Source organism: Lethenteron reissneri, chromosome 9 (assembly GCF_015708825.2).
Source record: "Lethenteron reissneri isolate LAM-NWPU_2019-01 chromosome 9, ASM1570882v1, whole genome shotgun sequence".
NCBI classification, from domain to species: Eukaryota; Metazoa; Chordata; class Hyperoartia; order Petromyzontiformes; family Petromyzontidae; genus Lethenteron; species Lethenteron reissneri.
The window spans coordinates 1,216,625-1,239,289 of record NC_083787.1 but is presented as its reverse complement, the minus strand read 5'-3'; the positions used below and the strand labels follow the sequence as shown (position 1 = coordinate 1,239,289).

The 22,665-nt window shown below is 50.2% G+C and overlaps 2 protein-coding genes across 2 annotated transcripts in view; one reads left to right on the top strand and one right to left on the bottom strand.

Annotated features, from left to right (window-relative positions):
* Positions 1-2,073: 2,073 nt before the first annotated feature.
* Positions 2,074-19,582, top strand: LOC133340404 (protein-glutamine gamma-glutamyltransferase 2-like). Its single transcript, XM_061548596.1, has 14 exons — positions 2,074-2,303; positions 4,051-4,188; positions 5,622-5,774; positions 9,227-9,625; positions 9,997-10,115; positions 10,255-10,383; positions 10,906-11,083; positions 12,883-13,024; positions 13,766-13,869; positions 14,564-14,806; positions 15,729-15,998; positions 17,173-17,333; positions 18,308-18,444; positions 18,973-19,582. Exons 1-14 carry the CDS (start codon positions 2,297-2,299, stop codon positions 19,118-19,120), a joined length of 2,328 nt encoding a protein of 775 aa, XP_061404580.1. The 5' UTR covers positions 2,074-2,296; the 3' UTR covers positions 19,121-19,582.
* A 1,768-nt stretch (positions 19,583-21,350) lies between these two features.
* LOC133340403 (FH1/FH2 domain-containing protein 1-like) overlaps positions 21,351-22,665 on the bottom strand; it is a 61,086-nt gene continuing 59,771 nt past the window's right edge. Inside the window, exon 24 of the mRNA XM_061548595.1 lies at positions 21,351-22,344. Within this exon, the coding sequence (XP_061404579.1) occupies positions 22,262-22,344 (83 nt within the window). The 3' untranslated portion in view covers positions 21,351-22,261. The remainder of the gene's footprint in view (positions 22,345-22,665) is intronic.

The following is a 22,665-nucleotide window of genomic DNA, read 5'->3' as shown; positions in this document are numbered from 1 at the left end:
TGTGCAATGAACATTGGCCTGACGTCTGTTAATATTTACTCCGTTCACTGATTGGATGACCTAATAATATTGGTTAGGAATAAAACTGACGCCTCTCAACATTTAATAACTACAATGACAGAACGTTAGACTGCCTTAAAGGACAGCATTCGCTCACTCGCGAAGAGACAGACTCAGACGTGCAAAGCGCAGCCGGAAAGGCAGCCACGTGATTAGTCAGCGCCAACACTCAACCCCCCAAGCTCTGCGCTCCTCTATACATTCCGGTGTTACCGATCAATTAATGAGTGTTTACATGTGGGGGGAGACCAGAGCGAGGGGGCAACACATTATCCCATACACACGGAACTGGTGGAGTCTTCCAAAGTTGATGTACCGCCTTCTGGCAAGCAAAGCGGGGTACACGGCCCCTGCTCGACACCCACTGGAAGGGAGTCTCACAACATCTGCGTGTGATCCACCAATCCTCGCCGCCTCCACAGGGCTGGCGTACAGGCCGGGTGCGTAGCCACCACCAGCGCCCCGCCAGCCAAATCCACAGGCGCAGAGAGAGAGAGATGTGCCACATTTCACAAGTTGTCGAACAAACCAAGGTTTATGACTAAAACATGGTCTGTGAAGTCCTGTCGCGTGTGTCACGTAGAGTAGCACCTCACCGTCGTGTAACCAACCAAACAGTCTGTGTTGTCGTCGTCGTCGTCGTCAGCCTCGTCACTTCGCGCTCTTGGTCAGAGGCGCGGTGACTCGCGCGCGTTCGCCGCTTGCTGTTTGGTTCCCGGTTGCATCCCGACGGCCGCCCTGATTAATACCGCGGGTTTAGCGGCCACGAAAGGTCGAGAGTGGATGCGTCGTCCGCTTCACGTCGGCACGTTAAAGATGCCGATGGCGTTGCTCGCAATACGAGGCAACTGTGCCATGGATCAAAAGGGTCAAATTTGAAAAATTACACGACCATTAGTCAATCGGAATATGCAAAGTAACCATCACCCTATACAAACTATTGTAAATGTTGTGGATTTGCTCTCCAACACACCGGTGCGCTGTACTAGTAACTAATTGGCATGTTCTGTTTACAAAACTTGCTAATTGGCTGTGTCGGGTGTTGGCGGGTTTAACAAAACATTTATATTTACGCGATCTAACCCCCCAAAAACACCCCTGTACAATGGTACCCCGGAGATCGAACTTAATTCGTTCCAGAAGGCAAATCGAACACCGATTTGTTCGAACACCGAATTAATTTTCCCCATAAGAATAAATGACATGAATTGGTTCCAGACACAAGGAATCTCTCATTATAAAGCATTTTTACACGAAGTTTACAGTAATTACATGCATAAAAGCATACAAAAAAACAAGAAACACAATACATAAATAAATGGAATAAATGAAATAAATGAACATTGAACTTCACTTTACCTGTAGTAAGGAGAGTTGATGACTTGAGTGGAAGGTGGTGAGGAGGAGGAGGAGGTGGTAAAACCTTTGTCTGGGCAAGCGTCATGCACGCTGAGCAATACGCGTCTCAGCCGTACTTTCAAGTCGAGATTGGCCGTTCGACCTCCGAATTTCGTTTGGTTTCCGGGGCAAAAAATGTTCGGAAATATCGTTCGAACACCGATTTGTTCGAGTTCTGGTGCGTTCGATCTCCGAGGTTCTACTATATTATGCACGATATTGGTCGTGAAAGCCGACTGCGTGTTAAACCATCACCCCCTGACTGCAAAACATTGCCAAGAGAAGGAAACGAGCAATGCGACTCGAGGGTTTCAAGCGTAATAATAACACCTTCCTCATTTAATACTATTAATACCTCCCTCATTTACTGTTCAGCCGTGGCCTCGGGACCTTTAATGTCGTATCGCTGCTGCCATCTCTCTGCTGCTGTCTTTTGGGACCTCTCCTCTCCGAATACACCACAACCCCCCCCCCACCCCCGGAAACCCCCAACTTTACTAAACCTCCAGTTCAACAAAAGTTTGGAGTGACTGTGTGAACCCATCAAATTCTCAGCGCACCGCCCACTCGAATAACAAAACTCTCTTCCTCCTGCGAAGTGGCGATCTCGGCACCGATGTGCCATGGCCCATTCGTGGTGATGTAACTCGCGTTTGGGAGTCGCCGCACCCTGCCCCAATCCCTCCTCGCTCTGCTCCTCCGCCCTCCCAAGTCCGCGTGTGTCGCACATAAATAGCCTGCCGCAAGTTGCCTGCGACTCCGAGAGGTTGCGAGAGAGAGAGAGAGGGGGGACGTCGCAGACCGAACCCGCTAAAGTTAAAGTTTGCAAGCGCTGAAGATGGAAGGTAAGTGGCCGTTGCCTGCGGTCAACACTCTTCGTGATTATTGTACGCACGGTGTGGTCCAGATGTAGCGTGACCCCCCCCCCCCATTTAATTCACTATGCAAAGTAAAACAAAGATCTCAGGCGTCAATCAATTGGGAGTCACGGGATATCTGGACCACCCTGTAGAACTACGTTCATCATCCAGCAGTGGATCGAGTGTTGTTCATGATAGCAGCTTTGTGGAGTGGAGCAATGGTGGTGGTGGTGGTTTCGTGCATTTCACCACAGCGCCCGCGACACTATCAACACTCACGCAGAGAGCCGCCCGCGCGTGGTGAAGTATGGCCGCACAGCACAGATAACGGTGACCCTTGACACCGTAGTGCAGTGACATTGAGTTTTAAATCGTAGGAAAAGGTTCACGCATCTATCAACCGCTTGAGGATGCGCTGTGAGACGTGTGCATTGTTTGGTGCCCGTTACGTGGAGCAGTGCTGTGTAATGAGTGGCTTTCCGTTTCAGGGGTTTGGTTAATGAAGAGCACGTGCGTATGTTGTTCTGTAAATGTAATGGTGTTTGAACGTGTGCACATTCATTTGTTTAATCTTTGAACTCACGTAGCGCCGTGTATTACTCTTAAAAGTGCTCACATTATGACCCAAGCACAACAGCCTATCGCTACGTTCATTATACTGTCATACAATGACATACTTTAAATGTGACATGCTTAAACACAGCGAGTGATTCCACAGGGCTGTAGAGTGTTTGCATTACTGTATTGACCAACCTCTGACCATGGCAAAGTTATACTGTGACGGGAAATGGAAAGTATGTGCTGCTCATAATTGCAGAATCCTATGGGGATCTAAACCAAACATTGTGAAATGTCCCACTACAAGCGCTGACCCTGTGAAAAACAAAAACAGTATCTTTCAATCTTTCAAGACAGATTTTAGACATTAGATTGCAAACGCGTGATACAATTTTAACACGTTTTTGTTAAAGATTGGAATGAATTACTGTATTGTTTGCAGCTGTCATGGTTTACTGCGTACCAATGGCATTCACGTAAAGTAAAAAATAAAACATTACACAGGCATATGCTATATTGTTGATTCTTTCGGTAAAGTCACGGAAATAGAAAACAAAAATCTAAATTAAAAAATCCACAACGTTTCGATCGCAACACAAGCAGTCTTCTTCAGGTGGAGAGAAATGCATATGCTAATTAATTATTCTAAATTGATGTTAGAAACAGCATGATATACGGGAATGTGAACATTCACTATCCTCGGCGTATTGTTTTGCCATATACAAGAGCGTTAGACCTATATGGGCGGTGCGGTCACCTCCAGTATAAACAGACAGAGAAACATTGTCTCTAAGGTATAACAGTGGCACAGTGATTGGTGCGCTGTGCGATAAACCTGGCGAGCCGAGGTTCAATTCCTGGCCACGTTCTAGCATGAGTGACGAGTGATGTCTGGACCGCTCCTTGGGCCACCCTGAAACCCACAAATAACCGGCATTGGTCAAACAACCACGTGACCACGACGAGCCCTTTAGCAGTGGATTGACACAAGGGCTATTGAATTTATTATAACCCATTGAGACTAGCTACTATGCGATCTAACCCCCCAAAAACAAACCTGTATTATGGGTCCATTGAGACTAGCAGTCTTTTCTTATTTCAAGGATAACCTATTCAAACAGATATCCACGTATGTTTTTGATACAGACATTGGTCCGCCTCTAATCCACTCCAGGCACTGGCCATCATCGCACGAGTCCCAGCGAATCGACGGTGCTCGACTTCTTGGAGACTCACCCCGAGCTACTGGAGTCGCACATCTTGGGCCACTGCACTGCGGACCAAGTGAATCGCTGGCTGTGCAAGCTGCAAGGTCGGGAGAGCGCTTCACATGAACTCAGTACCACACGAACACAACGATCCCACCGCCCGTGCGGTGAGCCCTACTGTTGGGGCGAGTGCAATTACAAGGCACCCGCTAAGAGGCTGGGATAGCGCACAAGGGGTGGGTGGAGTCGGCACCACGCCCGACCGCCTTTGTCTGCCCCTCTCGGATGTTTACGCACTGCGAACCAGGTGCTCATTTGAGGCTTGGTCGATCCCACGGGAGGCCCAGGCCCGGTTCAGATCATTGCTACTGATGTTAGCCGCGTTCGGCAATCAAATTGGGGTCACTGGGTTCAAAGTGAAGTGCTTGAAAAACCTCGCCACAGTCCTCTCTCCCACACTCACCCACACTCACCCACACTCACCCACACACTCACCCACATGTGGACGATAATAGAAAAAAAAGTCTGCGAGGGGCGTCTCTTGGAGTCCCTGCAAAGAGCTGATTACCAGCAACAATGGAACGCGCGTGGCCACCACATTCCTCCCCCAACTTCCCCAATTGAGTTTATTTTCAGAGGCCGATAAGAGTCCATGGGGTCCGACAGAATTCAAGTCAGGATAAAAGAAACATCCTCCCACTGTTAATTGAATTCACTCTGAATCATTTCAACCCCTTCCATGTTTTGTCCTCAATGTTCCATTAAAGTTGTTTTTCATGCAAGCCAAACCACAAGGGGGTTTATATGATCTGAAGGCTGAGCCAAGCATTAAAGTAGCCAATTTCCATCTTCCATAATGATTTTGTGCATTCATAATATTCGTCTCCATTTTACTGTTGCTAAGGCAACAGTTTGCCCTCCCTTATACGAAACAATTTCGTTTTAATTTGAAGTGCGGTATATGTGCGCAATATTAGCATAAATAAGGGCTGGGAAGGTGATGCATTGGTTAGTGCAATGTGCAATTAACCTAGTTTCCCCAGTTCCATTCCCGGCCATGGCTAACATCGGTGACGATATACAAATCAGTTTTGGGCTAATTTATATCCCACTAACTCCCATCTACCAGTTTGGTGAAGTAAGGCCAAAAAAACTCCACTGTCCAACACTGCGTGGGGATGCCCTCATCCAGCAGTGTATTGACAAAAGGACCGTACGGGGGTCAGGGTTTGGAGGGCAGAGGAGCAATGCTCATGACGAGTGACGCGGCGGGCGACTCGAGAGAGTTGGCACAGCGGGGAGGACAGTCGGTAAGTCGGGCAGCCATCTCGCTTAGTCAACCCATGGCACCTGCTGGGTCTGTTCCGTGACCTCCTACCAGCGGGCCTTCGCCTCTTCACCTGATGGCCTCAAAGTGCACCTAGAATAGCACAAGCATCGTGGCCATTTAGTGGTGAACGGCGGTTGTTGTCGTTATTGTTGTTGTTGTGTATATATGATCTGTTTATTCACGTGAAGTTGGTCTTGTTGTCGACAGGAGGGGGTGGCGGGGGCCTGGCGAGCTCGCCATCAAAGAGTCGCTCCTCCCTGCTCGCCCGCCGGGGTCGTCCGTTTATCATCGATGTCCACCTGGGCGACTCCTATCGCTTTGAACCCGACCGCGATGAGCTGAGCCTGTCCCTGCGCTTGGGTATGAGAGTCCAGCCGGCGTTACATTCACTGTGCCCGCCACTCTCTTCACTGTAGCCACACTTCTTTTGCAATACCCATACTTGATTAATTATACCCATAAATCATTTAATATACCAACCACTTAATTTAATTTACCTACCACTTAATCCACTATACCCACGCTTACTTTACTGTAATTACCGGTTGATTCACTTTACCTGTACTAATTCATTAATCCCATAAGTCGTTCATTTACTCAGTTTATCTGCTATACACGCACTTTATTTACGATATCTATCAATTTATATAAGATCCCTTGCTCACCGTACCCATACTTTATTCATTATTACCATCACTAAATTCACTATCCCCACACACGGTTACGATATAAGTAGTCCTTTTTACTCGCTTATACCCATACGAACATAGATACGCGATTAACTTTATCCATACTCCATTCACTTGACAAAGCTACAACACTTAATGTTTTAATATTTCAGTCATTACTAAATTAGGCCAGTAACTACAAGAGGCCATGACAGGGTCTGGCCCCCCACGACAAAGCAGTGCCCCCCCAGACTGAAGCAAGTCCTTCTTGTCGACAACGGCCACGTAGCACATCATGTCGATAATACAATTTCAACTCATACCGCGCACAGTATTAACTCACTCGTAGACAGAGAGCGACTTGGAGGCGCGAGGGACCGCAGATGAGCAGGAAGGCAGCCACGCGATGGGCCGTGACCAACATTTACCAAGCTCTGTGGTTCTCTCGATATTAAGGTGTTATTGGCCAATTCACGAGTGTTTACTTACATATTTCCCTGCTATCTTATGCCCCCTTCCCATGCCATCTCATGCTCAACGGTTTCACCTGAGCTCCCTCTGGGCCTGTGTAGTGCCCTCACTATTAATGTCATCAAGGTGTTGACAGGAACACAAATCCTGTGTAGCCGACTGAGACCTCGGCGGAAAGTGCCGTGAGCGAGCACACAAAGGGATTAGTGTAGCCAGCACCACGCCCGTCCCCCGTTGCCTCTCCAGCGCCGGTGTTTCCACACCGCACCAGGTACCCCTTGAAAGCTGAAGCGACCTAGGCGATGCCCGGAAATGGTTCAAATATATCTCGCCACTGATGTTAGCCACAGCGGAAAATTTTACTCAGGTCACCGGGTTTGTGTCGCAGCGCCGCGTTACTCCTGCACCCACGCAAACAACGCACAGATGAAAACGAACTTTGTGAATGGCCAGTGCTTGTGGGCTACTTATCTGTCGGGTGCAAGGTGACCGAGAGGGGTGCTGCCATCGGACTCGTGCCCCAATTTCGTTCCCAGCACCGGGTGCCAAGCCAACCATGACACGCGCCACTCGAAATGAGTCGTGCGTTTGCCAATCCCCATGTGGAGATACGCCACCCGGCACATTGTCTCGGCAGGGCTTCTCCTTATAAAGACAAGATAATGATTGCCCGACGTGAGTCTTCTGCATTCACTGCACAGTGGAGCCACTGTGGGCTGTCACTGCCTTGAGAATTATATCACTGTTGTCCAAGCATAATTTTTGAGTCATTGGAAACGGACACTTGTCTACTGGACATTGAGGTTCACCTCTCTCCTGCATTCTTCAGGACACGTACTGCTTGAGGGAGATAGGGCCAAGTGCCAGAATGGAAAGATTCATTGCCACACTGTACACGGGACACTTGAAGGGATTGTGTGAGTGACGCCAAGATAAACAGCTCCCACGGAAAATATCTCGCCACCATCGGTAGGTGGGCGGGCGGTTTGTGAGCCAAACATCTGGAACCCTTAGCGTTTGGAAAGTCGAGTTAATAAAAGCAGCTCACAACTCACATCTTACCCAAGGGTAGGGAGCATAAATACTTTATGACCGAGATGTTATGCAGGGACTAGAAACAGGCAAGCTGTATTTAAAGGAACACGAATCACACACAAGCTCGTGTTGCGCAACGTCTCTCAAACCGCGCTCTCATTCTTCCTGAAGCGGTGCTCCCGTTTCATGGCGAACGTTGCAACACCGGCGGCAAATCCCTGCCGCTCCCAACCCGTTACAGCGACTTGTCGACAAACAGCGGAAATTTGTCGGAGTGACGGAGCAGTGCTCGTATGGCAGACAAGGCTTCACTGTGACGCTAGCTCGCAGCGAGAGTGACTCATAAACATTTCTGGCAGAGCTGACATGCCACGGTCGCAACGCCGTGCAAAGCAAGGGGACAATAAATCCATTGAGCATGCCTAATTTGGCTGGACATTTGCAGTTATGCCTTTTTTTAGCGAGTATCCAAATACAGGGTGGGCTCACATCCGGATGCAAACGTGGGGGAGATGAAATGTATTTTGACATTTAAACCCCATCTTGCTGTGGGTGTGGAAGCAGTGACGCACGCCTTTAATCCAGCGACACAGGCAGGCAGGGTTGGTGGAGTCATGGAGGGCACGATCCACTGACTTGCCGAGCAATGGGGTGCTTGTAGGAGGCAGTAGAGAAAGTAGGTTTCAGACCTCTCTGCCAAGGGTTCTCTTGTACGAGTGGACATTTTAGGGACACTGGAAAGTTTTGCTCCCCATGAGAAAAAAAAAATCCAGTACCCAAAAGAAGTTAACCGATGGAGGATTATAAAAAAAAATTCAAACTTGAAATTTCATGGATAATGAAAATGCATGTATAAATGCCTCTATTAATTGTTTAATTTGACTTCCGACACTCACGATACATGCATTGCATTGTGTTTGGTTCTATTATTGCGTATTGCAATATGTTCAGGAGCTAAATGGTAATATGGAGGTCTGCCAGCCACGAGAGGGCTTCAAGAGAGAGATCGTGTCGTTTACTATCTGGTCTCTCGTTTGGGATGCATGGCCACAATGACACTGTAGCTTGTCTTTCATTTTCCAATTCATGGAGGATATGTGCATAGGCCTGTTGCTGTTCTTAGCAAATGATGGTTACATCAGTGTGTTCGAGGAGGAGTGCCAAATCCATGTGGTGCGATGGTTGCGTCTCGGGTGGGAGACGGAAGCCTCCTCACCTTGGCTCCCCCCCTGTGGCGTGTTTTTGTGTTACCTTAAACGCAACTAATACCGGTCATCTTTGTGAAATGGGCATCGTTAATTCATATCGCATCATGTCTGCATTTAGGTTAAAGTTAACGAGTGGAGCATGGAACAATATGAGACACAAAACCGGGAAATGGAATTATAAAAAGGCAAAGGCAAAAATATATATTTAAAATCGAATCACAACTCGAAGTGATGACCTCAAACCCCTGGTAAGTGGGCGAATTCTTCCAAACCTAGTAAATAAAGCCAACGGTGCAGCTCTGCAATTGCTCGCACAGTGCCGCTGCTGGCAGATGGGCCTCCACTCCAGGCAGCTGTATTGGAGCCACTTTTAGAGGATGGCAAGCAAAGACTTTCACCATTAACATCAAACGCTCCTCGCGTGCCGCAGGCCCAAACCCACGGGAGAGTGACAGGACCCTGATCCTGCTCAGCTCGAACGGCGCCGCCAACGGGGACGGCGGAGGCTGGAGCCTTGACGTGGAGCCGCTGGCGGCGGCGGAGGAGGAGGAGGAGGAGGAAGCAGCGATAGAAGTCCCCGAGCCCGGCACCACGGCGTGGGAGGAAAGACAATCGCTGTCTCTCGACCTCTCGGCGGTCGCGATTGGCGGAGGCGAAGCGGGGGGCCATCCGGCGGGCGGACGGCTGCGTCTGTCCGTGAGGAGTCCCGCGGACGCCATCGTGGGGGAGTACCTCCTCAGCCTGGAGCTCGTCGTCGGCGTGGAGCCCCTGCAGATCACAGGCTTCCCCGTGGGCAAGGTCTGGATGGTGTTCAACCCGTGGTGTCCCGGTACGACCCCCAGACATCGTCACCGGCTCCACCGTAGAAGATTCGTGTCCACGTTTGGCGAGCGGTTACGCTCTGCATGTTTATGGCCACTGGGAAGCAGACCCAATTTGCAAGAGCGCCGGTGCAGCACGGTAAAATCTCGATTGCTTGAACAAAACCTTGATTTTACGTAACAGTAGGCGGTGTGTGTTTAAAGAACGCAAACCAACATACAGACGTTGCGATGTGGCGTGGCCCACGCAGGGTTTGAACTCGGCGATGCATGTCGCCCACGAACGCCTCGCCGAGTAGCAAAACGGATTCTTAGGTGGGGGGCCACTTCGGAGACGCTTTTGGGGAACGATTCGTTAACAACGAATACGTTTTGGCAGGGGACGCCGTCTACATGGAGGATGAGATCGGCGTGAATGAATACGTCCTCAACGAGAAGGGGCTCGTCTACATGGGCTCCAACGACTACATCTACTCCATCCCGTGGGACTTCTCGCAGGTCACCGTTTGCAGCAGCTCCCGCACCAATCCTCGACACGCATTCCGCCCGCCGTGCTGCGTTGCGTTCTGTTGCTCGCTCCCGGCAGGATTCGTCTCCGCCTTGGCTTCACCTGTGGCGCCTCTCGTTATGTCGACAGTTTGCAGATCGGGTGGTAGAAATCTGCTTCCAGATTATGGACAACAGCAACTCGGCACTGGACGACCTCGAGAAGGACGTGCCGAGACGCGCAGACCCCATCCACGTGAGCCGTGTCGTGTCGGCCATGGTACGCGACGGTCAGCGGTGCTGCTTTTGACGAATTGCAATGGAATCCAACTGAAAAAACTAACGTTGTGCTCAACTTAACTTTGTGAACTGGCCAGTATGTATGTATGTATGTTGAACTTCTTTCGCACCATACGTAGCCGACCATGCTAATCAGAGGTGCGAGGAAGGATAACAAACTAAACACAACAAGGAGTTCTCAAGAAATGAGTTTTCAGTAACTGCGGCACAGTTTTTCCCACAAGACCGAGCATATTAAGTGGAGTGGCAGTTAACACAAAATACAAACATCCCTTGTATTTATTTAAATATTGCACCAGGTACTTGGTTAAGGCTGAATCAACTTCATGGAGGCCCAGGGCAAGGCACACGTGCCACTTCTCACTGACAGTAGAGTTTTAGGGAGGAATTGAACTCAAGTCGCATGGTTCGTAGCTCAGTGCACGAACCACTGTTCAAGTTTAAACACACGGATTCACACGGAGCGTCTGATCCGTCCGTCGTGCACGCCCTCCCCACGCAGATAAACTCCAACGACGACCGTGGGGTGCTCAACGGGCGGTGGAACGAGCACTACACGGACGGCACAAACCCCATGCACTGGACCGGCAGCGCGAACATCCTCCGGCAGTGGAGCGACAGCGGCTTCGAGCCGGTCCGATACGGCCAGTGCTGGGTCTTCGCTGCTACCGCCTGCACCGGTAACGTTCGGGACGCACGCCCGTGGACACGGTCTAACGCACGGCTCTACGACTACTTTGCGTGGGCCTCGTCGAGGATCTCGTAGCTCTCCGCGTGGCGTCACGAGCAGCGTGCTTTGCAGCCCGTCGAGTTGCTCGCCGTTCGTGTCGCTCAAATCCACACCGCGGGCCAGAGGTTGCAGACGCCTGGTCAGAGCATCGGGGAAATCCTGGATTTGAGGCTTCCAGGTTTCAGCCACTTGTGATTAGAACGGGTTCTCAAGTGTAGTGAGTTTACAGTCTCAGCCCAGCCATCGATGAATAGATGGATTAAAAAAAACTAAAGTTTTTTTGCTCAATTTGACAAAATCTAAACGACGAGAAATAAAACGCATTGCTCTCACTGCAATGGGGTGAATGCTTCTCGATTAAAAGGTGAGCGGAGAAGTGTGCTTTGGGTAAAAAAGAAGCAGTATACGTTAATTGAAACGTGTTGTATTCATGCATGAAAGCACTGCTCTGAAATTACCGCATTTTTTTCTCCAGTCTTTCATTTACAACCTCGCCATTAAACTTGGGAGAACATTTTGTAGAATACATCGAAATATAAATGTGCCATCGAATTTCCGAGGTTCAAGAATCCTTTCAATAGAGCTGCTGCGGACAATGATGATGATATTCTATTTGACAGCAATATATTACCAAGTACTTATTCTACATTTTATAGCAGGGAGTCATAATTCAATAGGTGGCAGTTACACAAATGATGTAAGTGATAATATATCATGCAATTTACGTCGTAAAAAAAAGGAACTACATCACTCAGTACAACTTTAGAGTGCCACTCATGTATGCTGTATATTAATTTACACCGCTTGGCAATACATTATTTCCAGTGAAAAGGTTCCTTAGAATAATCCCAGCGAATCAGTGTCCTATTATTAACGTACAGACAGGTACGGGCATCTCACGGAGAGAGCAAAGCAACCACCCCCCAATCCGTCTATTGACTTTTCAGACCAACATTATCCAGCAGTATTTGTTCAAGGCAGCAAATCGTGCACTGGTTTCAACCTCCTGGGTCTCGTCAGCAGGGTCAGTCTTGTAAAATAAATGCACTTGCTCGATGCATATTGTGTCCGCTGTGTGTGCACGTGTGTCTCTGCGTCGTGGAGAGTGGGAGTGCAGCGGTTAGCGCGCTCCACCACGAACCCGGCGACCAGAGTTCGATACCCGCTCATGGCCAACACCAGCGCCGATTATCTGCACCGGTCCTGGGTCTCCCCTAGGTCGACTCAGCCTCAAATGAGTACCTGGTGCAATGTGTAAAGATCGCCAAGCGGGAGACAAAGGCGGCCGGCCGTGGTGCTGGACACCCACCCCCTCGTGTGCTGTGCCGGCCTTCATAGGTGCTGCTCGCTAACAGCACTTGCCCCAAGAGTCTATTACAGGCTGTACAAGGGAACTTTGTTTTCGTCTTTGTCTTTGTGTTTTCCCTCTCTGGTCACGGTTAGCGCGCTGCGATCGTAAAGTTTAATTCCCGACCACGGCTAACATCAGCGGTAACTATCTGAACAGGTCCTGGACCTTCCCTAGGTTGATTCGGACATAAATTAGAAAGTCTGGCAACGTGTAAATATCAGCACCGGAGAGACAAAAGGCGGCCAGGAATGGTGCTGGCCATTCCTGGCCTCCTTGTCGCTTCATGCCGACCGTCGCAGCTGCTCGCAGACAGCACTTGCTGCCCCCCCCCAACGGCCTGCAGAATAAAAGTGTACGCACATCGTTGTCTTTGTGCCCCCTGCCCGGTTTCCATCCAGTGCTGCGCGCTCTGGGAATCCCCAGCCGCTGCGTGACCAACTACCTGTCGGCGCACGACACGGACGGCAACCTCGCCTGTGACCGCTTCTTCCGCGAGGAGGACCTGCAGCAGGTGCTGAAGGGGCGCAACGACTCGGTGTGGTGAGCAACCCCCCCCCCCTTCTTACTCTCTACGCTGCTGCTGCGACGCGACGATGGATTTTTGTGTTTGTTTTCAACTCAACGCGAGCCCGCGACGTTGCACCGGTCACAGGAAAAGAAGGACGGATGGGGTGGGGGGCATAAATCCCACAAGCAAAATCCCGAGATCGACGCGGTTGGGCTTGGCGACGAGGGGTGGAACGTGACGATGGATTTAACACGTGGGCTGTCGTGACCGGTGTTTATCGCAATGAAACGTGTCGTTAACTCATCGCCACCTCCAATTAGCACAGTTGGCTACGTACGGTGCGAAAGAAGTTCAACATACACAAATACACCCGACACAATCAGTAAGGCTTGTCATGCGAACAAAATGTGTCAGTCAGTTACTACTTCAGCAGTGAGATGGCGAGTAAAGCCCCAAAGGAGCGAGCGAAGGAGCAAAACGTCGTTCTCACTTGTAAATGTGTACTCGCCATCACACCAGTGTCCTCAAGTAATAGCTAATTGGCACATTGTGTTTACTTGACAAACCTTACTAAATGGTTGTGTCGGGAGGTGGTGATCTAACCCAAAAACCTTTATTGTGCGATGATGGATAATTACGGAAGGGGGGGTATTGATAGACAGTTAGAATAATGTAACTTCATACGGTAATTCATGTACAGTCCTTTTGTTACTCCACTACAGTCGAGCCGACGCCATCGTTTGTGGTGTGGGGCGCGTTTCCTCGCCCCCCAGGAACTTCCACTGCTGGGTGGAGAGTTGGATGGCGCGGCCCGACCTCCCGCCGGGGAACGACGGCTGGCAGGTGATCGACCCCACACCGCAGGAGCGCAGCAACGGTGAGCGCAGCGGGGGGGGGGGGGGGCCTTCATCTGGTCGGCACGACCAAACCCCCACCCCCTCCGCACAGCACGTTACTCGCTTGACTTTGGCCATGCCTCGTAAGCCAACGGCCGGCTCTCAGCAATGCACTCGCAGCTCACCTTGTTGTCACGACCCCCTGCGGTACTTATCGTTGCAGCCGTGATAGTGGAGCCTGGCCGTGTGGCGAGCTGGTGACCCGTGGCCCCCCACCACTTCGCTGCGCCTGCGATGTGCGGTTTTTGTCCCCCCGTCTCCTGTAAAGTGCCAGTTAAGACGATCAGCCCAGGCCGCTGTGACGCAGTTTAAAGGTGTATTAAATGAAGTCAGAAAAATATAAAGACGATTGCAAATACTTGCGGCGAAGAGGAGCGATCATGGAACACGTCGAGGCCACGTTCCCAATTGTATGTCATTCCGTGAAGAGTAAGTGGTGCTTGGACAGAGCAGGCCACGGGACGGGATGACAGCCAGTGGTTAAGACTTCCGTCCGTTTGGCAGCCGGAGGAGTGGATCGCTCTCGTGAAGGCGTGCAGGTGGCTAAACGGATGGGTGCATCACCGGGCCGTGAGAGATGGGGAGACCTTCATCCAGCAGTGGAATGCTCACGGCTGTTGCTCATAATAATGATAACGACGATCCGGTGGCACGTGTGTGTGTGGCGTGACGCAGGCGTGTTCTGCGTGGGGCCGGCCCCCGTGGTGGCGGTGAGGGACGGGGAGGTGAGGCACCCGTACGAGGCGGCGTTCGTGTTCGCCGAGGTCAACGCCGACGTCGTGAACTGGGTGGTGACGGCCGCGGGAGAGAAGCGGCGCGCCAACTGCTTCACGGGCTTTGTGGGGCAGAACATCAGCACCAAGCACGTGGGCTCGGACGAGCGGGAAGACATCACGCACCTCTACAAGCACCCCGAGGGTCAGACGCACGCTTGCTCAATCACGACGGGCGCCGATGTTTTTTTCTTTTCTATTACGAAGTTCTACCGAAGTTTTATCCCGATTTATCTATCGATGTTGCGTCATGAGACGTGACCATCTGTGTGACCCTTCACGTTAAGAGAATGGCCCCGGGAAGCGGATATCACAGAGCTACATCTGAGATCCCTTCAAATGACCTGGGGTCAACACAGAAGGGGGCCACTAATTTCCAACCGCTCTTGGACTGAGAGCAATGCTCGTCGTCTGAGAAGTTAAACCAATATCTTTAATTCTCAGACAGACTTCAGCCAAATTAAAGTACAGAACCGAATTAAACGTGGTATTTTTTAGGGTGTAGTTATTGGTCATACGAAAGATAGAAAGATTGGTGACCAGGCCGAGCCAATCAACTGGCTGTACTCGAGGACCCGGTTTAATCAAGAGGGGCTGAAACACGAAATTATACAAATCTGTTCACACACAAAGACAAACATCCCCCTATAGCCTTAAACGATTGTTGGGGCAAATGCTGTTAGCGAGTTACTTATGGAGGCTGGCACGGCTCACCAGGGGGTGGGTGAGCAATACCACGCCGGGCTGCCTTTGTCTCCCTTGTGGTGATATTTATACACCGCTCTAGGTACTCATTTGAGGCTGAGTCGACCTAGGGGAGGCCCAGGACCAGTTCCAATAATCGTCACCGGTGTTGCACACACAGACACGCACACACCTACCCCAGCAGGATTATAAATCATCCCTCCAAACATTTGCTTTGCAATACAGAGGGGGAGGGGCAGGTGGAGAGGAGGAATCAAAATGTGCGCCGTGAAATGTGGCGAATCCGGTAACTGGGCACGAGGCCGCACTCACGCTGCGCGTGCTCTCCTCCTCGGCGGCGTGGCGGCGGCGGTGACGCGCAGGCTCGGCGGAGGAGCGCGAGGCGTTTGAGCGCGCGGGGCGCGGGGCGCGCGACGCTGCCGTGGTGCTGCGCGACCTCGAGGCGCTCATCAAGCTCAGCGCCTCGGCCTTCGTGGGCAGCAACGTGGACGCGCACACGGTGGTGCGCAACCGCTCGGGGCGCGACCTCACGCTCACGCTCACCTCGGCCGCCGCGGCGCTCACCTACACGGGGCAGTGCGGAGCCGAGTGCGGCGCGCGCTCCTGCAGCATCACCGTGCCGGCCGGACAGAGTGAGTCGTCGCCTCCCGCGCCCCTTCTTTGTCAACTCCGTCTCGCGGTCTTCTTCTGATCCACATTTTTCTCCTTATTCTTCAACTTCTTCATCACGTTTGTTTTTCTTCATCTTCATTTGCTTCCTATTCTTCTTATTTTTTTAATATTCTTCTGCTACAGCTTCATCATCATCCTCTTTGTCAAGCTCACATTCTCCTCCTCCTCCTCTTCTTCTGCGTCATCGCCGTAACCGACGGGGCTCGTCTGCCCCTGCCGTCGCTGCTGCCTGCGGAGTTGTTCTTCCCCGGCGTGTCCACCCCTCGCTCTGTTCTTTGATGTCGCTTGCCCAGCTGATGCCCAGCTCTGCCTCGTCCTCTTGATCATTCTGCCGCTTATCCTCCCACCTGTCGCCGCTTGTGCTCGTCACACGCGCGGCTTGATTACTTATAAAAGTCCGTTTTCACCACTTGCCTTCATTCTCGCCACAGATACCTTTGCAAACATGGTCTTTGTACGATATTGCTGAAAGCCTTCTGAAAGTTGTAATTTCACCTGCTATGGGCTGTCACCCTCGTTGGTCAATGTATATCTTTCACAGTTTCTGAGTAGACCGAGGCTCTTAGTAAACTCCTTCTTTGTGGATCAGAGTCCAGCCAAAAATCCCAGCGCCTCGTCCGAGTCAGTGCACATGAAGAGTTTGTACGTGAACACTTCTTTGTGGATTAACTTTTGGAGTCACGTACAAACATCCCGTATACAGATATGTAAGAGCATAGATGTTACATCATTGCATTGATCAGAAATATCTGAACAATGCAATGTGCTGAGGACCCATAATAGTCACATTTGAAATGAACGAACAGACTATTTAAATTACATTTCCCAGTCAAGATATGACGTGCAGAAAGATGGTTTGTTATAGTTATCTAAATAGACTAAGGTAGTGTTAAGTGTTGCAGTGGTTCGAGCACCACGCTATTAACCCAGCCACCCAAGTGCAATTCCCAGCTGTGGCTTACATCAGTGGCGTGAACGAAATCTCAACTGGTCTCTGGGCCCTCTTCACCAAGCCACACCAGAGAGCAGCATGGTGAAGAAGTATGGTCACGTGACTCCCGTGACAGAGACGTTCACGTGCCGCGCCTGCACGCCTCCTGAGCCCGTCTGCCGGCCCCTGTTGCCGCCTCGCAGCCGCACGCGAAACCCTGCGTGTGAAGTACAAGGACTACGGGGAGCACCTGACGGACCAGAACCTGCTGCGTGTGACATCGCTGCTGGAGGAGCCCTCGTCAGGGCAGCTCGTCATCATGGAGAGGAACATCACGCTCAAGAGGCCCCGCATCACCGTGGCGGTGAGGGCCTGACCCCGCGCACACGTCCGCGGAAGCGGCGGGAAGTCGAAGTGCACCTAGTCTGGCACGAACGCCGTGGTAATGTCGCCGTCGCGTAGTGAACAACGGTGACTGGTTGTTGCCAGCTCCTGAAAGCGATAGGCTTCAAAATTGTCATTTGACGCTTTGTAAATCTACAGCCACACAGCCCTTTCTGTGAGTCTGCCTTGTAAGCCATTAGGGATACTTGGCCCTACTTTGTTTGACTGCTGAGTGGGTTGGTGACAGTGGAGGTGGGGGAGGTCATTTGAGGCAGAGTCGACCTAGGGGAGGCCCAGGACCGGTTCATGTTCATAGTGCAGCACACTAACCGCTACACTACCGCTCCCCATTCCTCACACACACACTACCATACACACGCACACACATATACACATGCAGTAGCGGTGCCTAAGTTTGCCCGGCGCACTGGAACACAGAGAGCCATTGCTTAGAATCGTGCCTTTGAATCCATCAGGCAGGCTGGCTCTGCACTGTGCGACACCTTGCCGGCACACACTCCGCCGTGGGGAGCCTGGCATGTGGCAGCTGCTGGAAGCGAGCGAGTGAGCGAGCGATCCTTTGTATCAAAGGCAAAAGCTGCTCCAAAGCAGAAAGTCGCCGGAATTGCTACCGCTGTTGGAAGTGCAAATGCAACACTTGCGTGCGGTTGTTGGTTCCCCCACCTGCTCTTTGAGATCAATAAAGCATTGAGAGATCCTCTCTCGCAAAGTATTCAATTCAGCGACATGTTAATCAGCGGCACGGTGTGTTTTAGTTTGTTTTCTAAGATATTGTTCACCAGTGTTTGATGAATTCCCCCATTCCTCTGTAACCGTTTGTGCATAGTCTGCAGGAGTCCCTTGGTAAGCAATGCATGCGCTGTCTGCACAAAGGCTGGAGGAGATTTCCTGATTGAAACCGGTGTAATGGGTTTGTTTCATTCTCTTTTGCAGATTGTGGGCGAACCGAGACAAAATCGGAAGATAAAGGCCAGAATCTCCTTCACAAACCCTTTGCCTTCCAAGCTTATCCACTCCGTCTTCTCTATCGACGGCGAAGGCCTCACAAGTCTGCAGAAAATCCCAGAGCCGTGAGTCTTGATATTCCTTTTATCCGTCTCCTATTTTCAAATCCACAAAGCTGCAATACTGAATAATACAGCATCGCAAAGCTGATTTAATGCAACACAGTTCAACCACCACGTAGGCTTTTACGGTTGTGTTGTACAGCTCTCACGAGGTTTATTTTTTTGTTCGACCGCATGTTGATCAATACGATGTCCTCTACTTTAATGTTATACATAGGTTATGAATCGTGATGTCTTGACGTTTCGCTCCATGTGCTGGTAGCTTCTTTAGGACCTGAATTGACCAGCTTACTCGAGGCTCAGAGTTAATGGAACTGCTCACTTGTGAGTTGAAAGTGAATGAAGCTGCTCAAATCCGTTCCCTAAGAGGCAGCGAAACGTCGGACACAGTGCCACACAACGCGCTGTACAACCCGAAAACGCATCAGACAGCTGTATCGCATGGCTGTGTAATAAATAAATAAAACCCCGATGAGAGCTACACAACCACAGCTCTGATGTTGTCTTCTTCTCGTGCCCGGCTTCCGACAGAGCTGCCGAGATCGGCCCTGGGGAGACGCTCACCGTGGCGGCGGAGTTGGCACCCAGCCGACCGGGAACCTTTCTGCTCTCGGTGGTCTTTAACAGCGACCGCATCAGGGACGCCCACGAGAGCAAGAGGGTCATTGTGCGGCCATGACGTCGTCCCCCTCCCTCCCCTACCCCCCCCCCCCCCCATTTTTCCACCGATACAAATGCTTTGCTTATACACAGGATGCTTCAATTTTTTTTAACACTTCTGAGACTTTGCAACAATGGCACAAGAAATGTGCCTCTGGGCTCTGGAGACCACCTGGAGAATATTCCAGGCACGTGTTGACAATGATGGCGAACACAAATCACCTCTTTCCTAAACAATTGCAGAAGTGTTAAGAGAGAGGTTGTGCCAGAACGCGTAAGCTCCGCTGCGTGACACTTAGGATGGTGAGAGAGTGCAAGGAAGTGTTTCACAGAACCACTCCCTCGAGTGACCTGTTATCCATATGCAGCGGATGTCATTTGCCTCACTTGCCCCGCTGTAACGATTGTTTTCTCGCAACGCAGTCGGTCAAACCGATGCTAGTAATTCTCAGCTGCAAGTAGGCAAATAAAGTGGGGGGGGGGGGGGGGGAAATACGAATTTTTTTTTATGCGTTCAGCCAATGAGTCGCAACCGTCAGTGAAAAGCTCGCTCTACTTTTTTTTGTGAATTGATAGCAGCCTGCACATATTCTCTAATCCATGATCTCGGCAGTGCTGGCTCATTTGTTCTGACCCCTGAACCACTCGAGCGCTCCGAAACAATGGCTCGTTATCGAAGACAAGGGGAAAGAAACGTCGCGTTCCAGAGCGCTTTCAATTCGTAACTTTTTTAGGCGTCACTTGCAAAAGAAGGAGGCAACTTGTCTCGCCGTGTTTTTGACTCATGCATTGCGTCGAGGGACTGATCTCATGCAAAGATGTTGTCCACCATGTAGGCATGCCCCACATGCACTTGGGATGTACGTGGTTTATCCCGATTTAAAACACGCAACATTGTGCTCGTGCGTGAGGAAGGGGCGGAGCGAAACAAAACATCGAAGGCTGTCGCCCTCCAGACATTACCTTTTCACGTAAAGTACCGGGAGCCGGTGTTGACGTGGCAATTCGGGTAATGGAGAAGGGCGCAATGTGTGCAGGCCCAGGCGCTTACACAGACAGCTCCACCAACCACTCTTCTCTTGACCCCTGGCGACGGGCACGTGCCACCGATGATGACCATAGTGCGTTCTTGGTCATCCGTCACCAGCAGCCAGGATCGATCCACTGCTGGATGAAGGCCTTCCCGAGTCGGCGCCATTCCCTCGCGGTCCGGCGGTGCGACGCTCTGCCCACCACGTGCGTGTGCATGCGAGCCGATCTCGTCGCTCCGTCTCCGCGTTGGGCGTTTGCTCCAAGGCGTTCCATCTCCATTGCTCGGCTGCCACTTCATCATCATCATTGCTGTTCCTGTCGTCCCATCAATTCCTTCGCGCGATATGCCCTGGCCCGAGGTCACTTCTTTAAATTCAAACTTAACAAAGGTAAAGCGAGTGCCGTTAGTATTCCGACTGTCTCCAAGAGGCGGGGCTGGTAACTGTCGGCCTGGATTTGATGCCGAAACTCGCTCCCATTGTACCATCCATCACGTGAGCACAGAGGCAACATTGAGAGCCGCAATATTTTTTTTTATGCCATCACATTTATCAACACAGCCGCTGTGAACTTTACTTCTGCTAAATGGGACCTTTTTTTGTACGTATCAAAGTATGAGAATATAAGAATAGGTTTTACCCTTTCTGGCAATCAAACAAATGTTAAATTGTTCAAACACCAAATAGAAACCTTTTGCAAGGAATCAAGTCTGCAATAACCACATACAGTACTTGTGGTGAACATGCAAGCAAAAAACATGCTCTGATAATATTTGCATGATATATTATCTTGCTTCCGCTATACTTTCTCCTACGCCCATAGAGCTGGGACAATTATTACAATCAATGGAAAGTCAATCATTGCTGTTGGCACAGCCTTCAATTCAATAATTACCTTTGTCTCAATTGTATTGTCTCGTCTGTAGTTTCTTCGTTTTGTCTCATTTTGACAGATCTGTCCACTGCATTTGCCAATATTTGCTTACAACTCGCGTACATCATCAATGTGATTGCCGTTTCAATACGTTTATAATTAGCAATCAGTATACATTTTTACGAATGAAATGTTGATGCCTGGTTACATGCCTGGTAACAATGGTGCCTTTGACAAAGCTCCGCAGTTCACCAACACTACAAGAGAGCTTCACCTTTGCCAAGCGCCCTTGAGAATTAGCAGTTCTCCGTGCGCACTAACTCAAGTACTCGGACACACACCTCTATCCAGAATGTTAATTTATTTACTTCCCAATCACAGTACTGAAAACAACTGAGCATTAATAGTACGATAGTATTACATGCACTTGTATCACAAAAGCAACTGATATTCTTTAAACGATGTAACCACCGCTATAAAATTAGCATTTGAAAATGAACACCCATCTCTGGGTGAACTGTAATGTGTGAATTTAATAGAAAATAAAACAAAGTGTTCTCTCTGGAACGGACAACATAAATAGCGCTTGACCTTTCATTTGTGTCTTTATAAATTGCTGCATTTGTGCTGCGCTAAAGTATTGGCACATAAACGCTATTTAGCTTATTGCCATTCAATCACAGGAAACAATGCTAATTGCACAGTGTATCACTAAATTTCCCACAATGCCTTTTCACCTTACATCTGTATTACGCTCATAAAGTAGCTTATAATCTCTTTGCATTTGTAACTTAAACAAGTAATAGTTTCCACAGTCATTTTGAATGGGCCACAGCAAAGTGCCACACATTGAACAGTAACAGAGGCAACGTTTAAATACTTCCATCTGTTTAGTCAGGCTCCTTTGTGCTTGCGCGCGTGTACGCACAAGATTTATATTGACGGTAATTCAAGAGTGCAATTCTGCGATTAATTTTTAATTATGCCGCTCAGATTTTGGACGACAAAACATCTGGGGTGTTTGTTTTTAATACCAAATATTCAAACGCTGGCTCGCACGATGGCTGCGCTACATCTAAGAGGACCGACGCGGACGCCGCTTCGATCAGGTGCTGCGACGGCGGCGTTGTCCTGGTGGCACGGCGCTGGAATGCCGGCACACACCTCTCTCGTGCGCCCAACGACTGCCAGCGGTCTCCTCGAGGGCACGGTGCATGAGGCTCGGTTGCTCGGCGAGTTCGAATGTGCGAATCTCTCAAACCTTCACTCCTTGCGCCTCTTGTATGCCCAATGCTCTTTTTTCTTCCGACGACAGTCCCGATTTCAGCGTTCGCCGAACTGTAACGCCAAAGCATTGCGGGAAGCGGTCATTAGCCAAGTTGGAACGATTCACCGCTTCGCCCCATCTACCCCGGCAATTAAATGCATCGTTGCAATTCAGTCAGGTGGTTAAACCACGGATTGATGATTTTGAACGCTCCTGAGCCCTTAGCCACCCAGCCACCTCTCCCCGGGCATCGGTTCTCATGAAATGAATTACATATGTCAACTGCAGAATAAAGACATTTGGGGAAAATACATATGCATTTGATTGTGTAAAACGTTGCAACGTGCGTTTGTCTTTTCAAAATATTCCATGAGCAGCGTGGAAGCCGATGG